This window comes from Acomys russatus, chromosome 5 (genome assembly GCF_903995435.1).
Source record: "Acomys russatus chromosome 5, mAcoRus1.1, whole genome shotgun sequence".
NCBI lineage: Eukaryota > Metazoa > Chordata > Mammalia > Rodentia > Muridae > Acomys > Acomys russatus.
Window position 1 is genome coordinate 1,226,590 of NC_067141.1, and position 22,364 is coordinate 1,248,953.

General features: G+C 44.8%; 1 protein-coding gene and 1 pseudogene across 1 annotated transcript in view; one reads left to right on the forward strand and one right to left on the reverse strand.

The window, feature by feature from the left end:
- Nucleotides 1-7,378: 7,378 nt before the first annotated feature.
- Mosmo (modulator of smoothened) overlaps nucleotides 7,379-22,364 on the forward strand; it is a 56,416-nt gene continuing 41,430 nt past the window's right edge. Inside the window, exon 1 of the mRNA XM_051145152.1 lies at nucleotides 7,379-7,508. Coding sequence (XP_051001109.1) covers nucleotides 7,403-7,508 — 106 coding nt within the window. The 5' untranslated portion in view covers nucleotides 7,379-7,402. The remainder of the gene's footprint in view (nucleotides 7,509-22,364) is intronic.
- Nucleotides 19,867-19,979, reverse strand: LOC127190234 (uncharacterized; annotated as a pseudogene).

Sequence of the window (22,364 nt, forward strand, 5' to 3'; positions counted from 1 at the left end):
TATAACTCCACCTTCCGCCCAGTGGGAGAATAGTTAGAAAATGTGGCAATAATGCACAGTGGTCTCCTTTCCTTCTCAGGTGGAAAAAAAAGTCTCTTTAGAGTACATACCAAGGTCATACTGACTAGGAGAAATGGGTGATACAAACTCAAGGACACTGCTGTCCAGACCTCCTTTCAGAACTAAATAACTTGACCTCCCCCACCATCTCCTGTGTTCCCAGAGCAGCTAGCACTGAGTGGCCAGTGCAGGGTCATCCTAGAGCTCCCAACAAGCCTAGCTGCCCTATACCCTCTGACGTCTCTGCCCAGTCCTGTTTCTTTTCCTCCACCCTCTAATAGCTCCTTGCATCTCAGCCCCTTCCCTAGAGAGCCCAGCCCACAGCATCAAGCGCTAGAGACAGCCTAGAGTGTAGCTGCTAAGAAGGGATTCGGGATCTGGACCACCAGTGGAATGAGGACCAATAGTTAGGAGGAAGATGGCACAACAGAGGAAGATAGTGTACTGACATGGACCATGGCCACACAATATGATGTCTCTTGGGCCAGGAGCCCTCAGTAACAGCAATACCTAGAAAAGCAGCAGACCTCTGCTACAGACAGGGGCAGGTAGCATGTTTAGCACTCAACTGATCCATCTGGTAGTCACAGTACTCTCCTGTCCTGTGTCTCACAGCAAATGGGTGACTGTAACAACTGCATCTTAAAAAATGTATAGCAATAAGGGACTTACACAGGAAATGGGGGTCTAAGCCACCCCAACACATAAGCCATGGCAGAGGGTCTGACAACTGGTGATAAGAAAGGAAAATGATAGATGATCAATGTGCCTCATGATAGCAGTGTCCCCATCTGGTAAGAGAGCCACCACTGTCCTGCAGGAGCTGCTCTCAGACCCTAAAAGAAGGAAATCAAAATTGAGAACTAAACCATAAAAAGAAACGATAAGCTTTTTGTTTCTTTTTTGAGACAGTCTCTCTGTGCAACCCAGGCTGCTCTTAGGACTCATGGTCCTCCTGCCTCAGCCTACCAAAGACAAGGACTGCAGACATGTCCCCCCCACACACACCTCCTAGCCTTCTGTGTACTTCTTAGCTTGGTACACAGGTATACATCTTAAATCCCAGCATTCAGAAGGCAGAAGCAGGTGAGTCTTTGTGAATTTGAAGCTAGTCTTGTCTGCACAGTGAAATTTGGGCCAGCCAGGACTATATTTCATTTATTTTTTGAATATAAATTTATGACATTTATTTATATACGTACATGTGTGGATGGATGTGCTTGTGTCACGGTCATTGTGTAGAGATTCCTAGAGGTGGTGTTTTCCTTCTACTGAGAGAGTCCTAAGAATTGAACTCAGGTCACCACACTTCGTAAGCAAGCGCACTTCTACTGAGCCGTCTCGCTGGCTTGCGCTTCACTGCAGTAGGAGTGTTTCATCAACTCTGGGTAAGCATGGCCCAGGGATGAGTGATATGAAGGGATTTCAGATCACTGGATTAATGTGGCTCCTTATCCTGTGGTCAATTTTATTTGAAGATACTGAGGAGTTGAAAAATTACTAGCCAGACATGGTGCCACACACATGTCATCCCAGCCCTCAGAAGACAGAGGCACGTATGAATTCCATACCAGCCTGGCCACATAAGATCCTGTCAAAAGGCTGGCAGTGGTGGCTCTTGCCTTTTAAAGATCCCAACACTCAAGAGGCAGAAGAAAAGTTACAAGGAGAATCCAAGAGAGGATGGTTGAATCTCACTCAGAAAGGAAAATAAAATAGGCATTGGAGGGGGAGGGAGGGAGGAAACTGGGTAGAAAAGGGGATGGCCAGGGGAGCAGCAATGGGGATAGGAGTACAGAGGGTAGGAGAAAGAGGGCTGGGTGAGACAGAAATTGGAGGTGGTGTGTATCTCTGGGCTTTTCTGGAGACCTGGGATATGAGAGGCCCCAGGAGGTCTATGGGGGTCCCTTAGCTGAGACTCCTAGCAGTGGAAGTTATGAACCCTTAAGTGGCCACCTCCTGTAGCCCCCCAGAACTTCCAGTGGAGAGATAAGGACATCAACCCACCCACAAAACCTTTGACCCAAAATTTGTCCTGCTTACAAGATGTGCAGGAACAAAGATGGAGCAAAGATTGAGGGAATAGCCAACCAAAGATTGGCCGCACTTGAGACCCATCCCATGGGAGAGAGCCAGTCCCTGACACTATTAATGTTACTCTTCTATGCTTGAAGACAGAATCCTACCATTACTTTTCTGAGAGGCTTCACCCAGCAGCTGATGGAAACAGATGCAGAGACCCACAGGCAAACATTAGACAGAGTTTGGGGAGTCCTGTGGAAGACTTAGGATAAAGATTGAGGAAGCTGGAGGGGTCAAGAGCCCTACAGGAAGACCTACAGAGTCAACTATCCTGGGCCCATGGGGCCTCCCAGAGACTGAATCACCAACCAAAGAGCATGCATGGACTGGTCCTAGGCCCCATACACATATGTGGCTGATGCACAGCTTTTTCTTCATGTGGGTGCCCCAGCAACTGGAGCAGGGGCCCTTTGACTCTGATCCCTGCCTTTGGATCCCATTCCCCTAACTGGGCTGCCTTGTCTGGCCTCAGTGGGAGAGGATGCACCCAGTTCTGCATAGACTTAATGTGCCAGGGTAGATTGGTACCCATGGGGAGCCTCTACCTTCTCTGAGGAGAAAAAGAAGGGAGAATGGGGAGAGGGGTGTACAAGAGGGGAACTGGGAGCGGGGAGGGCTGCAATCAGGAGGTAAAGTGAATAAACAAATTAAAAAAAAAAAAAAAAAGAGGCAGAGGCAGGTAGATCTCTGAGTTTGAGCCCAGCTTGGTCTAGAGAAAGTTCCAGGACAGCCAGGGATAGATAGAGGAACCCTGTCTCAAAAACAAACAAACAAAACAACAACAACAAAAACACTTAATGATTACTGAGTTATAGAATACATTGCAAAATGCGTAGCAAATGCTGACTTGTGTAGTACAGGTGCCCCTTCAGGGAAGGAGGAACTGATCCCCAGATTATGGGGAGGGTTGTAGGTTGAGGTATCTCAGCTATAAGTCTTTTTGGTTTTGTTTTGTTTTTTTGAGAGAGATTTTTTTTTCCTGTGTAGCCTTGGTTGTCGTAGACTTACTTTGTAGACCAGGCTGGCCTTGAACTCACAGAGATCCACTTGCCTCTGCTTCCCAGAGTGCTGGGATGACAGGCATGTGCCGCTGTATCCAGCTAAGCCATGAGTCTTTTAAGGGTGTTTGTGCATATATAGAACTGATGTCAATGACATTCTGTAAATGTTATTATCTCCTCAGATGAGGGGATGAGATGGCAGCCATACCCAAGCTTTACTAATACATGGCTTGGGGCTGAGCCCAGAGCATTTCTATCTAAGTATCCCTAGGCCCAGGGCTGGAAGCTTCCAGCCTTTGTACAATCTAGACTTCTGCAAGCCCAGACCTTGAAGGCTTCAGCTTCCAGCCTCCATACAATCTAACCTAGGACTAGAATGTTTTCAGCTTCTGAGACTTAGCTGAATAAATAAACTCACCCTTTCTAGTTCTTTCTGAACTCTGGCTGGCTGCTTCAACTCAGCTGTTCTAGCTCAAACTCCTCTCCAAGCTGACTGATTCAGATTGGCTTCTCTGGGCTTCTGACTGAATTGCTCTGCTTGGAAAAACTGCCTCTGAAGTTCACAAACTGAACTACATGAACTTAACTGAACTGAACTGCACAGAACTGTACTGTACTCCAGAGTTCTACTGGGTTCATGTGCTGTACTCTACTCCTCCAGTGTACTGCACTGTCTGTCCCCTCTCTGTCTGTTCTTATGTAGCTTCTGTCTCGTGAGTGTTGGGGGTATCCTATCTCTGACTCATTTTGTCAAATCTTTCTCTGATTCATCACTTTGTCTGCCTTCAATTAGATGTCATTGTTTGGGATTAAAGGTGTGTAGGAAAGGCATGCTTGTATTCCAGCCAGAGGGATTAAAGCTGTGTATTCCAACTGGATCACACAGACCTAGGTCTTTGGATGTGATCCCTTTCCAAAGCACTCTCCACCCTTTCCCCCCTCCCTAAAATAGGGCCTTTCCTAGAGCCTAGAGCTCACCAATTTGGCTAGATTAGCAGGTCACCAAACCCCCGGGACCCTCCTGTCCCTACTTCCCCCAGCAGGGAGATCATAGATGCAGTGCCTGGGCTCACATGTGTTCTAAGCAAGACCTCATGCTTGCACAGTAAGCACCTTACTGAACGAGCCATCTCCCAGCACTTTGTTGTCTTCTTGAAGAACTGTCCTTGCCTGAATAGGCTGCCTTTCCCAAGATTACACCCAATTCCTGAGCCCCGAATGACTGGTCAGTACTAGAGTTCTTCATCCCTTTGTCCTGACAGAACTCAAAATACCCACCTTAGCTTGAGAGCTCTTTTCTACCACTCTGCCAAAGCCTCCAGTGCCTGCAGCTGACTTCTGCCCACTTCCACTTCCTTTCTTTCCCTCACAGAAATTGGCCCAAAAAAGAGCTCCCTAATAAACTTCCTACATACCACCAATCAATAACTTTTCATCTTGGAGACGGTTCTGAGAGAGCCAACCTACAAGATAAACTGCTATTTGAGGCCTGGGTATAAGCTCCCCATCTCTGGATCTGACTTTGCCTTCCCTGACCCTAAGAATTCTGGGTGTGCATATGCAACATATCTTACCACTCTCTTGGGCCCCAGAGAGGAAGTCTGTTCATTATCCTGTCAGGCCAAAGAGACTCCTTCAAGTGCAGAGCAATGGCAGTTTCTTCTAGTTTTCCCTGAAGTCCCATCTGGATTCTGCCTCTTCTGAGCTGAGTCCTACCATCTATCACAATAAAGCACGCTATATTCCCAGCTCTTTTTACAGTCACAGTATGGCTATTTATGTCTTCAGCCTGCTAGCATAGCTCCCTCCTGGGGGCCTCCTATGATCTTCTGCACCCCCAAGGGCTTTCTGCCATAAGGAGCACGGTGGCTCATCTCTGAATAGAAAGAGCCCAACTGTTTTATTAATGTGAGTGATGGGAGATAGGAGAAAAAGGCCCATAGCAAGGGCACAGATTCCTCAAGTTCAAGTCAGCAGCAGGGCTGGAATTAGAGCATACTTCTGCGTCCCTTTTGCTCTACCTCCCCCTTCCCTCCCAAGCCCCTCAGCTTTACTTCTGTTAACATCCAGGTAGAGCTGTAGAAAAAGAGAACTATTGTGTCCTATATAGTTCAGAGACATGGAACTCTGAATTATCCGTTATATTGGAAAACACAAATATAGTGTGCGACTGAAACGGGAAATCATGGTAACTCTGTGAACAGTGTATTCTTCGGATAACTATGCTTCATCCTGTAAGAAAAGATCAGGTGAATCACTATTATGTACAATGCTATGCAGCCACTAGCCTGATGGGGAAAGATGCTTTAGTCCTTCACACACACACACACACACACACACACACACACACACACACACACTCTTTAATCTGAGGTCTAGAATCTTGGATGGAGAAGTACATGCCAAGACGTTCTGGCAAATACTGTTAGGGTAAAAGGAAGAATTTATACTTGTTTTGTTGTTGTTTTGGTTTTGGTTTTTTTGAGACAGGGTTTCTGTGTGTGGACTTTGTAGACGAGGTTGGCCTCGAACTCACATCAATCCACCTGCCTCTGCCTCCCAAGTGCTGGGCTTAAAGGTATGCACCACCACACCCGGCTCGTTGTTGTTGTTGTTGTTGTTGTTAACAGAAGAATTAAGGTAGCATCCTTCTACAGAGCTGTAGTTAAAACAGTTGCAAAGTGTTTCAACATCTGACCTTGGCTAGTTATGAACATCAGTGGGTATTAGTCAGGAATTCCCTACTGTATAGTGACAGCTTGTTTTACTCTGGAACATCAAAACTCCTTTAAACTTCTGCAGTCCTTAAAAAGAGAGAGCGAGGAGCTACTGGAGCTATCTGGAGCCTTGGAATATAGGAATTACCTTGTGTCAGTCTCTCTGGCAGAGGAAAAATAAATTATGTAATTAAATACATACTTTAAAAAAAAAAAATACTTGCCCTAAGAGACCAATGCTTGAGCAGAAGTCTCTAGAGCAGCAGTTAAATCCTTTCTCCCCAACAACGTACTGCCACTGATAAGCTGTACATTTCTGCAAGGATGCTAGTTTGGTGGAATTTGAAACCTGCTGAGTTTTATGTACGTGTAGGCATTCCAAAAATAGAGACAGATGTCACTCTTCTAGGTCTTTCTAGAGATAGCTTAGGTGGTACTTAGGTAGAAAAATCATCCCTATTTGCTCTATGGAGTGCTGAGAAAGAGATGGATCTAAAGTCAGGGTGATTTAGCAGACATGGTGGAAAGAAACTTCCGGGGGATAGCAAATCGTAAACAAATCCTCTGTTATCATCGTAACAATTTATATAATTATTTACGGTTTGACCTTTCAAGCTAAGGCTCTCCCCACACCCTCACTCTGTAAATAATATCACTAAACACCTAGTTGGCGCAAACTAACATCACTTTAGGTTCTTCTTCATCTCCTTCTCTGTTATCGGCAAATCCTTCCTTCTGCGCATTTTTCTCTATCTTGACTAACCTAGCTAACAGCCACAATTCTGTCTTAGACTACCTGGCCATTTTTGGTGTCCCTGCATTCCCTGCCTCACTCCCATTATAATCCTTTTTTACGCGCTAGATCTTAAATTAAATAGGGTCACGTCACTACCCTTGTTGAAAACCCTCCGGTTCCTTCCCACTGCATCTGGAACAAAATCCAAACACACAGCTGGTGCATGAACGTACAGGCAGGATCTCACTAGTTAGCCTAGGCTGTCAAAGAACTGGTGGCTCGGCTTCTTCTTCCCCGGTCCTGGGATTTACAGGCGCGCGCCCACCCCCGAATCCCACCTCTGGCCTCTGCCTACCTTTTCTCAAACCACTCTAGCCATACGGGCATTTTGCAGGTCCCTGAACGTGACAATCTTTCCACTTTCTCCCCAGTAGCTGTTTCCTGTCTCTGGAATACTCTGCACCTAATCCTCACAGAGCAAATCTTTAAAATCTTAGTGGTCTCGGTCTCGAACCACCGTTGACTCCCACATCAGACCCCAGCGCCGGGTCTGGAAGGATCGGCAGGGCAGTCCTGGGCGCCGCCGGCCGGCGCGCAGTTTCGCTTCCGGGTGAGGGGCGGGCGGGCCAAGCAGTTCCGGGGCGGGTGGCGGCTGCGGGTCCCGGCGCGGAGGGCGCGAGCGCGCGGCGCGGGCCGAGGGCCGAGGGCGGCGGCGCGGGGACCCCGGGGCCCGGCGGCCCATGGGGCGCAAGGCGTGAGGCCGCGGCCTGCCCTGCGGTGGGGGGTGGGGGGAGCGGGGCGGGGCGATGGATAAACTGACCATCATCTCAGGATGTCTCTTTCTGGCCGCCGATATCTTCGCCATCGCCAGCATCGCCAACCCGGACTGGATCAACACCGGGGAGTCGGCGGGTGAGCGGCGTGCGCGGCCCGGGAGGGCGGTCGTCCCCCGGGTCGGCGGTCCCGAGGGTTAAAGGTCGGCGCCGGGGTGGGGGCCGCAGAGGCTGCTTAGCTGTGGCTCCCCCCTTTCCCCTTTGAAGTATATGTGATTATAGTCTTTGCTTTATTTTAGGCCCGGGGGCTGCAATAATACTAATAATAAACTTCATTTTATGGAGCATCTTTAATTCCAGCGCATCTCACGCACACACATGCGCGCGCTGCTGGAGCTATCTTAATAGTAGTTAGAAAATTAAATAACACATTCGAGTCGCAGGCAGCCCCAGCGGTGATGCCTGCTGGAACACCAGCTGGAGGCGGGTGTGTGTGTGTGTGTGTGTGTGTGTGTGTGTGTGTGTGGCGGGGGGTTGCCCTCACGGAAGAGGCCGGTATCTTTCCGAGGGTATCCCAGGTGAATGCGCTGCCAGGATTCTCAGCTCCAACCCTCTCTTCCCTTCTATCTTTCTCTCTCACCCAGACCTGGGAGACCAAACCTTTAATTAATGTAAACAGCTGTCAGGAGAGCGGCACGGGCTTGTATTTGAACTGCTCGTTCAATGCAGGTGAAGCGAATGAGTGGGAACGGCAGGACTCCTCAGATGGTTTGTTATAAATGTATCGCTACTTCTTAAGTGTCACATAGGGTTCTCAATTTATCCAGCAATATTTTTAGCTCTAAAAAAAAAAAAAAAAAGCTGTAGCTGAAACATTTGTTGCTTTCTCCTCCGCTACTTTCTAATCTAGACCTAGTAACACAGAGTCAGGATGTCATGTTCACTGGTTTTTAAGATTAGGCTAAAGAATTCAACTTTTCTTGACTGTAGAGTTTTAGCAGAGCTGTTAATTGTAACAGGTAAAAAGGGAGTTTTGGAATCGTGTGGGCTGTTTCGGAAAGTGTTGCTGACAAGGTATTCAGTGCTATGTGTGACGGTTGGTTCATTACCACTGTTTTTACTCTAACCGGATGTGTAGTGACTCCTCTGTGAGACTGTCTTCCGGGCATCACATACTTAGGAGCAAAGGTTCGCACTGTTGTGTAGAGAAGTGCTTATTGGAAAAAGATTTTTAGGTGGAATCCCTGTAGGAAGTGGATGAAGTGTCCATGAGCAAGATAGATCGGAGAGGGAACTGTTTCTATACATTATATAAGAGAAGAGAGCAGTGATGGTGCAGCAGAGGCCGCTCACACTCAAGACAGAACAAGAGCGGAGTGAGTATAGTGCCTTCAGATTTAAAGTCTTCGGCTGTGAATTGGCAAAGACTTCATGAAAGGGACAGTACTCCAAAGTTTGAAGAAAGTAGAAAATATTTGAAAAGGGGAAATAGCTGCAGGGAGCATGCCAGATGGTAGGCTTGTCCAGCTTTGTGGATGACCGTGGCTGTGAACGCATAGTGTGACAGCCTTCCTGCCTGCCCCACTGGCCTCTAGTTGTGTCCAGCTGCTTTGAGACCCGTGGAGCTTTAGCAGTGAGCTTTCTAAATGCCCTTGGAAATAAAACATCAGAAATATTAATATGAAATATTATATAGATGGCTCATTGAGCTTGGAGGCTTTCATATACCTGCAAAAAAAAAAAAAAAAAGAAAGAAAACAAAGCAGCCAAGCTGTTGAGGGTATTGGCCAGAGTAACTATGTAATGATAGCTCAGAATAAATAGTAAAAGTGTGTATGGTTGGTGGGGGGCGGGGCGGGGCAGCTGATGATCAGTCAAACAGCAGATGGTATTTGGTCAGTGGAACTGTGGATACAATGAAATTGAAGAGCAGCTTGAGAATGGTCGCAGAGCACAGTGGCAGGGGCTGGTGAGCGCAAGATCCGAGTGCAGCAGTGAGGGGCCATGCTGAAACGAAGTGTCACGCTTTAGAGATGATGCTTTTTGTCCACTTACAGTTTCCCTCACTACTTCAGGCTATCCTTCAATTAAATATTCTGGGGCTAAAGGAGAACTAATAGGCGATAATAGGAAACATTTCAGAATTCTCTTAGCTCTTACCTTAAGAGGGACAAGAAATAGGTCCCCTAAAAGTTAAACTTACAGGTGGGAGTGCAGGCTGTTGTTAGGTGCCTGCGGCTAGGCGGGGCGGGGAGGGCAGGAAGTATCTGCTAGTGTGTGCTCTCTGACAAGGCGCACTTGAGCGGCGTGTGTTCAAGGTGCACTTTGTTTTACCTGAGCAGACAGATGTAGTCATGAGTTTAAAAGCAAAGCCAAATAAATAAGAACAATAGTTGTATCTTTCAGGTCAGTGAAACAATCACAAGAAGTACAAGAAGGTGTGGGCTGGAAACGCTGGCCCCACTCCAAGGTTTCTACAAGAGTGACGTCACATGGCAGCAGAACACTGGAGTCATTGCCCTCCAATGTATTATATTCCATCCATTCACGTTTTGTTTGTGGCATTGGATTGCACTCTTCTTCTAAGTTTGTTTTACTTTCTGTCCATGGGTGTTTGGTTACATGTATGTCTGTGCACCACGTGCATGCCTGGTACTGGAAGAGGCCAGAAGAGGCTGTCAGATCCCCTAAGACTGAAATAACTGATGGTTGTGAACCACCATGTGGGTGCTGGGATCAGGTGAGGGGCCTCTGGAAGAGTAGCCAGTACTCTTAACCACCCAGCGATCTCTCCAGCCCTTTCATTGCAAATTTTAAATGTTTTTTTTGTTTGGTTTTGGTTTTGGTTTTTCAAGACAGGGTTTCTCTGTGTAGTCTTGGCTGTCCTGGACTCACTCTGTCTGTAGACCAGGCTGGCCTCGAACTCACAGAGATCCACCTGCTTCTGCCTTCCCAGTGCTGGGATTACAGGTGTGCGCTACCACACCCAGCTTTAAATGATTTTTAAAAAATACATCTACAGCAGTACTCTCAGAATTAAAATGATCCCCACAATGCAGTGAGAAAGCCACTGTAGTGAACTCAGGAAAGTATCAGGGGCCAGGCAGGAGAACTGTCATTTGGTGGCCTAGTGGCATCAGCTCAAGCCCCTTAGCCTCATCGTGTCTGTTTTCTCCTCTGTAAAACAAGGTCATTAGCCAGCTCCCTGGCTTCTAGTGATGATTAACCACATTAGTCCGCGGGAAGCATTAAGAATGATCCTTGGGGCCTGGCATGGTGGCGCACACCTGTAATCCCAGCAACAGGAGGCAGAGGCAGGCAGATCTCTGTGAGTTCCAGGCTAGCCTTGGGTCCAGGACAGCCAAGGCTACACAGAGAAACCCTGTCTGGAAAAATCAACCAATCAATCAATAGAATGGCCCTGACATTCTGAGCCCTGAGTACTCAGTATAAGGCACTGCCCTGTTGCTGTTTTGTAATAAACCTTAAACTTTTACTGTAAGAAATGACGGGACTTCACTGGATGGTCTTGGAAATATGTAAACATCTAGAATATCATACCTGAGCCTAGACAGAGTTCAATGTCTTCCCTCTTGCTCTGTGCTCGCTCTGTCACTACTGTATTGTTCCTCTTGCTCCAGTCTCATCTCCATACTCTGGCCTTGGTTCTCCTCAGCTTTTGTGTCAAATAGCAAAACCCCAGCTGATAAGCTGTATTGCCAGCAGATTGGGGAGCACACTTTGGACTGGCATGGTTTTACATTTGTTTTTGTTGTACTGGTCCCAACACAGAAAAGGTACACTCTTTATGTTTTTACCTGGTGGTGAGGACAGTTCTTGCATGTGTTCTGTTAGCTGTGATTTGTGCACAAGCTTCTGCAGATGTAACGAAACAGTGTTGTGAGGGGAAGTGCCTGGGAGAGCGAGCACTTGAAGAGGGACCCTCAATACAACCAGGAATGTTTAATGCTTGCTGGACATAATGACACAGTTACATAATTCTGCTCTGTGGGGGGTGGATTCCTGCTGGCTAGTGCACTCAGCAGCAGCAGCAGCAGTGCCGGTTCCGTAGTGCTGTGTGAGAGCTGGAGCCCAGGGGCTGCCACTGCTCGCTTTGATTCCTTTGCTTCATGTATTTGGCTGATATGAAATTGTCGCATCAGCCTGTGTTTCATGTTGAATATGACACATGAGTGTCGTTGTGGCAAGGTCCCACAAAGTTTTTAAACTTTGGTGGGGCTGTGGTGTAGAGGTTCTTTGGTGGTGTCTTGACCGGTACATAGATAGGAGGCCAATGCTGAAGACTGGGAAGAAATCTTTTCCTTGAAGTGCTACCTACAGTTTTCATCTGTCTTAAATGAGACTTAAGTTCTTCAGGGATTTAAAATTTTGCCAGATTGCGTAATAGGGATGGGGAAGTTTGAGTTTCAGGCTTCAAATGTAGGTGTTGGGCTTCCTAGACATTTCTTAACCTTGCTGTCACTCTTTTCTCTTGTCCCTAAAGAAGCAAACTTTTTGTGGGGAAAAAAAATGTTGTTGATTTTAGTATGATCAACAATTAAGCTGTTTCATGTCTCTAGATTGTGTGTGGACATATCATCCGTTTACAGAAAGGGTTTCAGTGAGTACCCTAAACAGATTAGCCCTCTCTGTGATGATTGCTGTGTTCCCCAAACTTTTTTCCTCCTCATGTGTATAAAGAGCTTCTTGCCAGGCACATGGTGCACACCTGTAATCCCAGCACTGGGAGAGGCAGAGGTGGGTGGAACTCTGAGTTCGAGGCCAGCCTGATCTACAAACCGTGTCCAGGACAGCCAAGGCTACTCAGAGAAATCCTGTCTCAAAAAAATAAACAAACAAACAAACAAACAAATAAATAAATATAAAAACAAAAAAGAAAGTACTTCTCCCCTGTTTAATTGAAGTCTCCAAAGTGGGTATGAAGAAAGGGTCACTGCATTTGCTGCTGAAGGCATTTCCATTCTTCCTTTTGTTGAGATGGGATGTTGGTGTTTGAAGATGCTGACTGACACCCTCGTACCTGCTACTATTTCTGATTTTTGAGGTAGAGTCCACTTCAGTCTGGCCCTGAGCTCATTTTGTGATTCCTTTAAAGGAAAGAGCTGATAGAATGTATATATGTATTATAAGCAAGGATTTTCTGGAATGGCTTATAAGTGTTAGGGACTGGTGTGTCCGTGCCTGTCTGTATGTTAAAGGCTGAGAATCTGGTAGCTGCTCGGTCCAGGACTAGATGCTGCAGTAGCCTCCATCTGGCTCTGAAGAGCCGGAGGTCCAGAAGAAGCTGGATTCCAATGGCAGCAACAGCAGCAGGTAGACACTGGCAAGAAGCAACTCCGGCAGGCAGCACTGTTTCCCTCTGGCCTGTCTGAATGTAGGCTCTCCTCCAGGTAATACCTACCCTGGGGAGGGTTGTTCTTTCTGGAAGGCCCTTCACAGACCAGCCCAAAGATGTTCCCTCGGTTGTTTTCTAGAGCTGGTAAAGTTGATAAGATCATCACATTCACTGTGCTGCCCAGCCAGATCAACCCACTGTCCTCCTGCCTCTGCATCCTGTTACTGGGGTTATAAGGCCTATGCCACCATGGCCACCAGCTTTTTCCCTGTTCCTATTTTAAATTCACTGAGGGGAATAATTAGGAGCTAAAATGTGATGTTAATGCTTACAGAAGAGAATATTGAAGACTGGCTTATTTGAGGACAAGCATTTTCCAACTATTGGGTCCCAAAATGTAGACTCAACTCTCCGGCAGCCTGTGCCTGCAGGACCTCCAGAGGAATGGAGGTGTCTTCACAGGCCAAAGTGTGGGCCTGGGCTATGAGTGCCTTGTTCTCTCCGCCCCCCCCCCAGCCCCCACCCCACCCCCACACCCTCCCCCTCTCTGGTTTTTCAAGACAGGTTTTCTTTGTGTAGCCTTGGCTGTCCTGTACTTGACTTGTAGACCAGGTTGGCCTCAACTCACAGAGATGCACCTGCCTTCCGCAGTGCTGAGATTACAGGTGTGCACCGCCATGCCCAGCTCTTGCTTTTGTCTCTTATACGAACAGATGAAGTCACTCAATTCCTTCCCCCTGCCCTCGCTGCTGCCTTTGGCTTTCGTAGGTAGAAACTTCCCTGTTTATATTTACACAATGTTTGACATTTTATAAGGATAAGTTTGCTTTTTTTCTTAAGTCTAAAGACTGAGAGATACTTGGGGAATAGAGAGACTTGGGGAAAGAAGTATCATTTACCGTCTGGTTCCTGCCATCTTCCCCAGAGGAAGCAGTCCCACCTAGGTGATTACCCACACATAGGTCCTGGCCTATACACTGGTTTAAAACATTAAAGCATACCTGCCTCCGTGACTCACTTATTAAGTACTGGAAAATTATTATTGAATAGTAATAGCAAAGCCTTTCCTCTAAGCTGCTGTAACACCAGTGTTCACAGCCATGTAGCAGGCAGCAGTTCTGTGACATGAGCCAGCCTACTCAACTTGTTCTGTTACTCCCATGGGAGTGACTTGTAGAATGGGACCAGGTCTGGTTCCCAAGAGGGCAGAAGCCTTGAGACTGTGTCCTCTGGGTCAGGAACGGTTTACTGGGGTTATAAGTCCTGTGCCACCATGGCCACCAGCTTTTTCCCTGTTCCTATTTTAAATTCATTGAGGGGAAATAATTAGGAGCTAAAATGTGATGTTAGTGCTTACAGAATGATATTTCTTCATGAGTCTTTTGAGTCTATCTCAAATAAAATTCCTTTTCAACAACTTAACTGAGATATAATTTACATCACATAATACTCAATTTGTGTATGCAATTCAGTGTTTTTTCATTTATTCACAGAGTTGTATACCAGCATTGCCACATCAATTTTAGAGTGTTTGCATTATTCCAGAAGCATGTGCATATCTCTTAGCCATCATCCTGAACTCCCGAGGCTTACGCAGCCACTAGCCTTTCTGCTAGAAAGCTACAGGCTCTGGGCATTTTTTTCATTTATAGTTTTAAAGTTCATCCATATTGGACTTTTAAAATACTTTTTGTTACTAAGTAAAATTCATTGCAGGAGTAAACTAATTTTTATTTATCCATTTATCAGTTGATAGGAGAAAATTTTGTGCTGATAAAATAGGCCACCAATGCTCTTTTAAAAAGTAACATTAGTGGAGCTGGAAAGATAGTTCAGTGGTGATGAACACCTGCTGTTTTTGTGGAAGACCCAAGTTCACGTCCCAGCACCTATATCAGGTGGCTCACACTACTTGTAACTCTAATTTCAGGGGATCCAACACCTTTTGGCCCCTGCAAGCACCTGTACTCATGAACACAAACCAACACACAGATATACACATACGTAAAAAGAATTAAAAAAAAAAATAACATTGTCAGAACTTAAACATATCAAATAATGAGAACTTGGGGTAAAATTCAGACAAGTCTTTTTTAGTATTCACAGGATATGCTCAAAGCTTGAAGTCATTTGATACTGAATTTTACAGTGTACACCAGATTTCCTAGTATGAGATTACAGTTCCTGAGCAAAGCATTGATTTTATTTTTCCCCTCTGTGGTCTTCCAGAATTCATTTTTTAAATCAGTACCAACGGAGATGTAACCAGAGATTCAGTCTAATAGACCTGAAAGTGTTGAAGGGAAAATTGATACTAAGCACATGGACAGAAGGCAGAAATAACTAGAAATCATTACAGAGGAAATTCAGCAAAGGAAATTACCATGTGATGGTTGTCTGTGTGTTCATTAGGTTGGTGGCATCTGCCATAGTCCCTCTTAAAACTGGCTTAGTAATAGTTACAAACATCAGTCCTCCTCTGCTTAGTCTGGAGTGAATAAAGCAGTGTCATTTAACTCTTAGCCTGATAAATGTAGGTTTGTTTAGGAGTTACCTTGTGGTGAGAGAGCTGAGTAAGATTTGGAGGGAGGCAGATTTTGATTTTGGAATCTCCATTGCTTGAGGTATATTAACTATCCCTTAGCTGTAAAATAAAGGTAATGTGCTTAGTTCAAAAGATGATTATTAGCTGGCCAGGGTGGCACACGCCTTTAATCCCAGCACTGGGAAGGCAGAGGCAGGTGGATCTCTGTGAGTTTGAGGCCAGCCAGGGTTACACAGAGAAACTCTGTCTCTAAATAACAAAACAACAAAAAGATGATTGTTTTTAAAAATGTGGTATGTGAGGGACCAGCACGCTGTTTGATACATAGTACATGCCTGGATACTAGTCATCATGTAGAAAGCCAAAACACCTGGCTTTTTGAGGGGTTTTCTTTTGCATCATGTGTTTTGTTTGTTTACTAATCCCTGCCTTGTTCCACAGAGATTTAGGGCAGCATGGTGTGTTTGTAGTGAGTATTTGTGAAACCCAGCTGGATCCAAGCTGGGCAGAAGGACTGCACAGGGAGTGTAGTGGCAATATAAACTTAATGGGACACATGGAAGTACGCAAACCAAGAATGCCTTGGGTTTTCGTGTATCTGGAAGAGAGTAAAGACTTTTCTAAGTGAGAGGCAGCCAAGCATTGTGGGAAGGGTGCACAGGTTTGGAACAAAGTAACATGTAGTTGTATCCCGTTGTCACTATTAGTCATGCCATTGTTTTTAGACAGATTGCAGACTTTTGGGTTTTGTTTGTTTTGTTTGTTTCATTGATTGATTGATTGATTGATTAAAGAAAGGGTCTCGTGTATTCCAAGCTGAGTGCCTCCCAAGTGCTGAGATTACAGGGATGGCCATCACTCTGGCTGAGATAGTTCTAGAGATTTCTTTTGGTTGTCTATAGCTCACTTCACTGCACATACTTAACCGGTGGGCGTGGTGTATCACATTAGAGAGGACATTTGGACAAATGCTGCTATTGGTGAAATTGATATTGCATTATAAATCAGAACTTAAGGGACACACATGGATAATTTTTTAATATACTAGCCTTATGCTATCCCCTCTGTTCCTCAGGATCTCAGCCACACAGTGGCAGCGTTGTAGGTGTCAGTTCTTACTCACATGTGTCGGCGTCAACTGCACACTCACAGCCTTACCTACTCACGATGCTTTTGTTATCAAAATGTTTGCAAACTTGTGCTGCTGGTGTTTTTGTTTGTTTTTTTTTTAAGTACTTCGTAGAATTCCTTTGTCCTGCTAAGCAGCTAGCCCCTAAAAAGCTTAATAAATACAGAAGCCATTCCACATTGTAACAGCAAATGGGGGCAATTTCATGTTTGTGCCCGGATGGGGGTTGTTCTTCAGTGCTGTCCCTTCCTATTCCGACCTTGCTGTGTGCTCCGTTGTTCCTCTGAGACTGACTGCCTCAGCATTGACAGCTAGAGGCCGTATATGAGTGTGCATGTCTCTGTGAGTACGCACTGACCATGCGTGGTTCGCTTCTGTGAAGTCTCAGTCTATGACTCTAGTTCAGTTTTGAGACAGACATTTCTTTGAGTTACTGCTTTAATTGATTCATTTTTAATTAGAAACGGGCTGCACTTTTTTTTATGTGACTCAGCTATAAATAAAATGTCACATTTGGCATTTTGACACTTGCTGCTCTATATATTGAGCAGAAAGGCAGCTGCTGACTTTTAATATAGATCTGTTTAACCACGGACCACATCCTATGGTCAGAGATTAAACAAGAGTTAAAAAAAAAAAATGCAGTTGGAGGAGTCAAACAAGACAGTGAAGAGCATTTTGTCACTAGCTTTTTGTTTGTGTGATATTGTTTGCCCTGTAGCATCATTGGGTCAGCTTTCTACTGTGATGACAGAAGTTCTCTTCAAAGTAGACCGTGTTCAGATCAGTTATTTTAAACAGTTCACTAACTTGGAGTGGCAAGTCTCAGAGGCCTCTTAGATTATGAAAAATGTGACCATTTCCTTTATAAACTGACATCCTTTTGATAAAGCAAGTCTTTATCTTACCATGAATGTCCCTGTTCCCATGGGTATTCCTTAAGTCCCTGCACTTACTCCCATCCTCACAACAAAGGCTATTGAAGAGTTTGTGGTTTAAAAGGAACTTGTACTGAATATTCAGAAGGATTTTTTAATTAAGATTTTTTTTTGTATGTATATGGGTGTTTTGCATGTTTGTATATTTGTGTACCTTATATGTGCCTAGATTTGTGGAGGCTAGAGGAGGGTGTTGGATCCCCTGGAGCTGGAGTTGCTGGTGACTGTGAGCTGCCATGTGGGGCTGAGACTCAAACCCAGGTCCTCTTGAAGAGCAAGCAGTGTTCTTTTTTTTTTTTTTTTTTTTTTTTTTTTTATTCAGATCACAACTCAATTGTTATCCAACCACTTGTATCCTCCCATTCCTCCTTCCCTCCCGCTTTCACCCTATTCCCCTCTCCTAGGTCTAAGACCAAGGAGGACCTCCTCCCCCACTATATGGTCATAGGCTATCAAGTCTCATCTTGGTAGCCTGCTTATTCTTTCTTTGAGTGCCACCAGGCCTCCCCACTAAGGGGAGGTGGTCAAATATGGGGCACCAGAGTTCATGTCAGAGTCAGTCCCTACTCTCCACATAACTGTGGAGAATGTGCTGTCCCCAAAGTAGGGATTTGATGTTTACTATTTGTATTGTCCTTGGTTAGTGCAATAGTTTGAGCAGACTCCCTGCGCCCCGATCCACCCATCACGATGTTCTTCCTGTAGGTTTCTAGGACCCTCTAGGGCCTTCTACTTCCCTATCGCCTATATTTCTGCAAGCAGTGTTCTTAATCACTGAGCCATTTCTCCAGCTCTGAATTTTTTTTTTTTTTAAGATTCATTTATTCTTTGATGCATGTGTTTTGCCTGCATCTTTTCATGTGCACCACTTGCATGGCTGATGCCTACAGAGGTCAGAAGAGGACTCCAGATACACTGGAACTGGAGTTGCAGTGTTGTGAGCCATCATGTGGCTGCTGGGAACTGAACTCAGGTCTTGCATGAACATCAGGTGCTTTCAAGCATTGAGCCATCTCTCCAGCTTCTATCTAGAAGGATTACATTTAAGCACAGGAAAAAACAATTATCCTTGAAGTACCTGTATTCTGCAAGGATAAAAAGACCAATCGTCAGAAAGGAGGTATGGTTTGAATAACAAGTGATCCGTTTCATAGTAACTATGTAAATAACCAAGGTCTTCTGCAGTGCGTGTCCTTGGAGGCCCAACTACTTGAGTAAAGGCAGTACAGCAAAGAAATTTCCATTTCAATCCATTCTCCACATTGCTGCTAAATTTATCTTTTCAAAGTACAAGTATAATCATAGTAAATACTTAACATAGCACTTTGTGATGATACTGTTCCAGGCTTTATCTGTGTTAACCAATTTAAGCCTCACAATATCCTTATGTAAGTGTAGAGGATGGAAGAGTTACGTGACTTGCCCACAGAGTTCATCTTGGCCTTTAGCTACTACTTGAAGAGACACCACGAGTGCTTCGTCTACATCTGTGAGGCAAAAGGCACTTAGTGGTTATCAGAGTGTGGCTCCACTTTCCTTTCCATTCTGGGTCCCCTTTTCTCCTTGAGGAGCTCTGTATTATAACCACACTTCATTACTGTGTGCTAAGTGCAATTTTCTTATCTTCGCTTATGTTTTCTCAGCCTACAAAGCCCTCATGCTCACTCTGGTGCCTTTTTTTATCCACATCCTGTCCATCTATCAAGTGTCTTCAACTGCCATCTTTATAAAGTCAGAGTGATTTCACCTTATTAACAACTCCATGTCTGTGTCATAGTTATTTGTTTCTTGCAATATCTTTTTAGTATATATTTTTCTTGTTCTGATTTTTTTTTTTTTTTTTTTTTTTTTGAGGTCTTACACAATAGCCCTGTAAATCACCATGTACCCCAAGCTGGACTTGAACTTACTCTAATTCTCCCTCCTCAGCTTGCCTAGTGCTTGAGATTTCAGATGTGAGCCACCACACCCATCCATTATAGTACAGAATTTATTTTTAAAGTTTCTTGAGAAAGGGGATATGATGTGTTATTCTTTGTATATTAGGTAATGTTCAGCTTAAGCTTGCAGATGGCAGGAAAAAAGAAAATGGCATGGCTGACACAAAGGTTTTGAACCAGGCTTGGAGAATAGGAATGGGGTTGCCGAGAGCCGTGACTGTGAGTGAGAAGTTTGCTTTAGAGAAGGAAGAACACCCAAGGGGCAAGGGGCTAGAATCCAGGAGAGAGGCGGTTAGCACTCTCAGTCTAAACTCATTTGCACAAAAATGTTAGGTTGTTTCATATATCTGCATCTGTATCAAGTTATTCAGTAGTTGTGTCCATAGACTGTAGCCTAATTCTCTTTAGATACAGTTTTCACTTGGAAAGTAAGGTATAGCTACCCTGTAGTCATTTGCAACTTTAAAACAGTGTAAGATGAAAACTGATAGCTTGATAGGTCATTTTGATCAGTAATAGTTAGATTCCTAAAAGAGCCCTTCAGATCTGTAAACAAATATAGTACAATGCTTTACTCCGTTTCCCCCAGTGTCAGACAGGGATTGTGCTAACATCCTAACAAGGTTTGTGAGAGAGTCACATGTCTTAGAGTGGCATGAGCATCCAATGTTCCCTTTTGTTTTTGGTTTTTTGAGACAGGATTTCTGTGTTACCCTGGCTGCCCTAGACTTACTTAGTAGACTAGGCTGCCCTCGAACTCAGAGATCCACCTGCCTACGCCTCCCAAGTGCTGGGATTAAAGGTGTGCACCAGCTCACCTGGTGTTCCAATGTTAACCCTTATAAACCAAAAAAGAGTCACTTTAGCTTTTTTAAAATAGGAGAAAGTAGCCTGTTTGTCTTTGGTTTATTCTCTATAATCCACTTGTTTGATTTCAGAGCTTAAAAACTTTTGTTCTCTGTGGTACATATATATCCTTCACTGAGATTTTGGTTTGGTTTGGTTGGTTTTTGTTTTCCAGACAGGGTCTCACTATGTAGCTCTGGCTGTCCTGGAATTTACTATGTAGACCAGGCTGGGCTTGAACTCACACAGATCTGCAATCCCTTTGCTTCTAAAGTGCTGGGATTAAAGGCGTGCACTCCTATACCTGGCTTGAGTTTTTGTTTGTTTGTTTTTGTTGTTGTTGTTGTTTTAGGTTAAACCATACCACATTACTTATGTTTATAGAGACAAGGTATCATGTAGCCCAGCTTGGTCTTAGGCAAACTTTTTTTTAAAAAATATTTTATTTTTAACTATGTATATGTATATTGTAGGTATGTGCACACAAGTGCAGGTGCCTGTGAAGATCAGAGGCACTAGGTCCCCCTGGACCCGAAGTTAGTGATGGTTGTCTCAACTTGGGCCTCCTGCAAAAATAGCACATGTTTTATCCACCGAGCCGTCTCTCCAGCCCCGTAATGACACTTATGGACCAGCAGACTGGGCACCTTTTGGAATTCCACTCTAGAGAAGACTAATGGATTCTGGGTCAGAAGACAAGCCTCCCTTGTATGTCAGATGGCACTGGGAAGCTGAGTGGACTATTTCTAGTATCTGCCTGTAACCATTTACAATCACAGCGGTACTCAATGTACAGTGTCTGCTTTAAATAAACCAACTTGCACTTAAGATTTAAGACTCTTGGTGTGAATACCTTCCCAACTATCAGGGATGGTAGGCACATTGCAGGTTTCCCCCTACTGTGCTATTTCTTTTATTTATTTTTTGCCTCTGGAAGTGGTTTACGATACCTTTGTCCCTTTGTAGCTCAGAGTTAACTAAAATAGCGTGTTGCTTACCTATCATCCCTCACTGTTCCCTGCCCTTAAGAATCAGTTGCAGCAAGTTCCCAACCTAACTATTTAAGCAGCTCATACCCAGTTGGCCAGTGCCATTCTCAGTGCTTAGTTCCCGCTGGCTTGATGCACAGCCTGCTCCTGCACTTGGCTGCTGTTTTTCTGACCTGGTGCTTTTACTGAATGTTTTTGGAGAACCCGTTTACTCCTATAATAAAAATGACCATTTTTTTTTTCTGCCTGTGTTAATACAGACTACAGGGGCAATAAGCCCCTTCCTGTGAGCCTGCTTCTCTTTTAGACATCCCAGAAACTCGGTAGCTATTTGACAAGACCTTGTCCTTTTCCCACACTGCTACAGAGGTCTAACTTGTTGGTCTGTCTGAATTTTCTGTCACTTAATGGGGTCTGAAGGAAGCTTTTTTTTTTTTTTTTAATTTTATTAATTTATTCATATTACATCTCGATTGTTAGCCCTTCCCCTGTTACCTCCCATTCTTCCCTCCCTCCCATTTCTCTCCTTCTCCCCTTCCCTATGTCTGTGACTGAGGGAGACCTCCTCCCCCTATATGTGCTCTTAGAATATCAAGTCTCTTCTTGGTAACTTGCTATCCTTCCTCTGAGTGCCACCAGGTCTCCCCATCCAGGGGACATGGTCAGAAAAGGGGCACCAGAGTTCATGTGAGAGTCAGATCTCACTCTCCACTCAACGGTGGAGAGTATCCTGTTCGTCGGCTAGGTCTTGGTAGAGGTTTGAAGCTTACTGCCTATATTCTCCTTGAAGGAAGCTTTTTTAATAAACGCTATAGAATTCATTGGCTTACGCAGTTGATTTGGACTAACATTCATGCATGTATTCACACATATGAAATTCAGTGCATATTTATCTAGTATCTTTGAAATTGTTGTTTATCATGGTAAAGTTTGATAGAGTAAGTTTCCTAAGGATGCATATTTTTTAGTTGTATCATACAAGGTTTTGTGATACTCGTTTATAGCAAGAACGTGTATGTGGGTAGCTAAGAATGCAAGGGAAAGGCATAGCAGATCACACTACAGTCCGGGTATGTGGGCTCATGGCAAGGCGGAGCAGTACAAGTTAGGGGCCACCCTGGTCTGCACAGTTCAGACCAACTAGAGGTTCAGAGCAAGACCCTGTATTGGGGGGAGGCAGATTATTGGTGTTTACACTCAAAGAGTGACGACTTATAGCAATGCTTATAGCCTGTTGCTCCCAGACCCCACA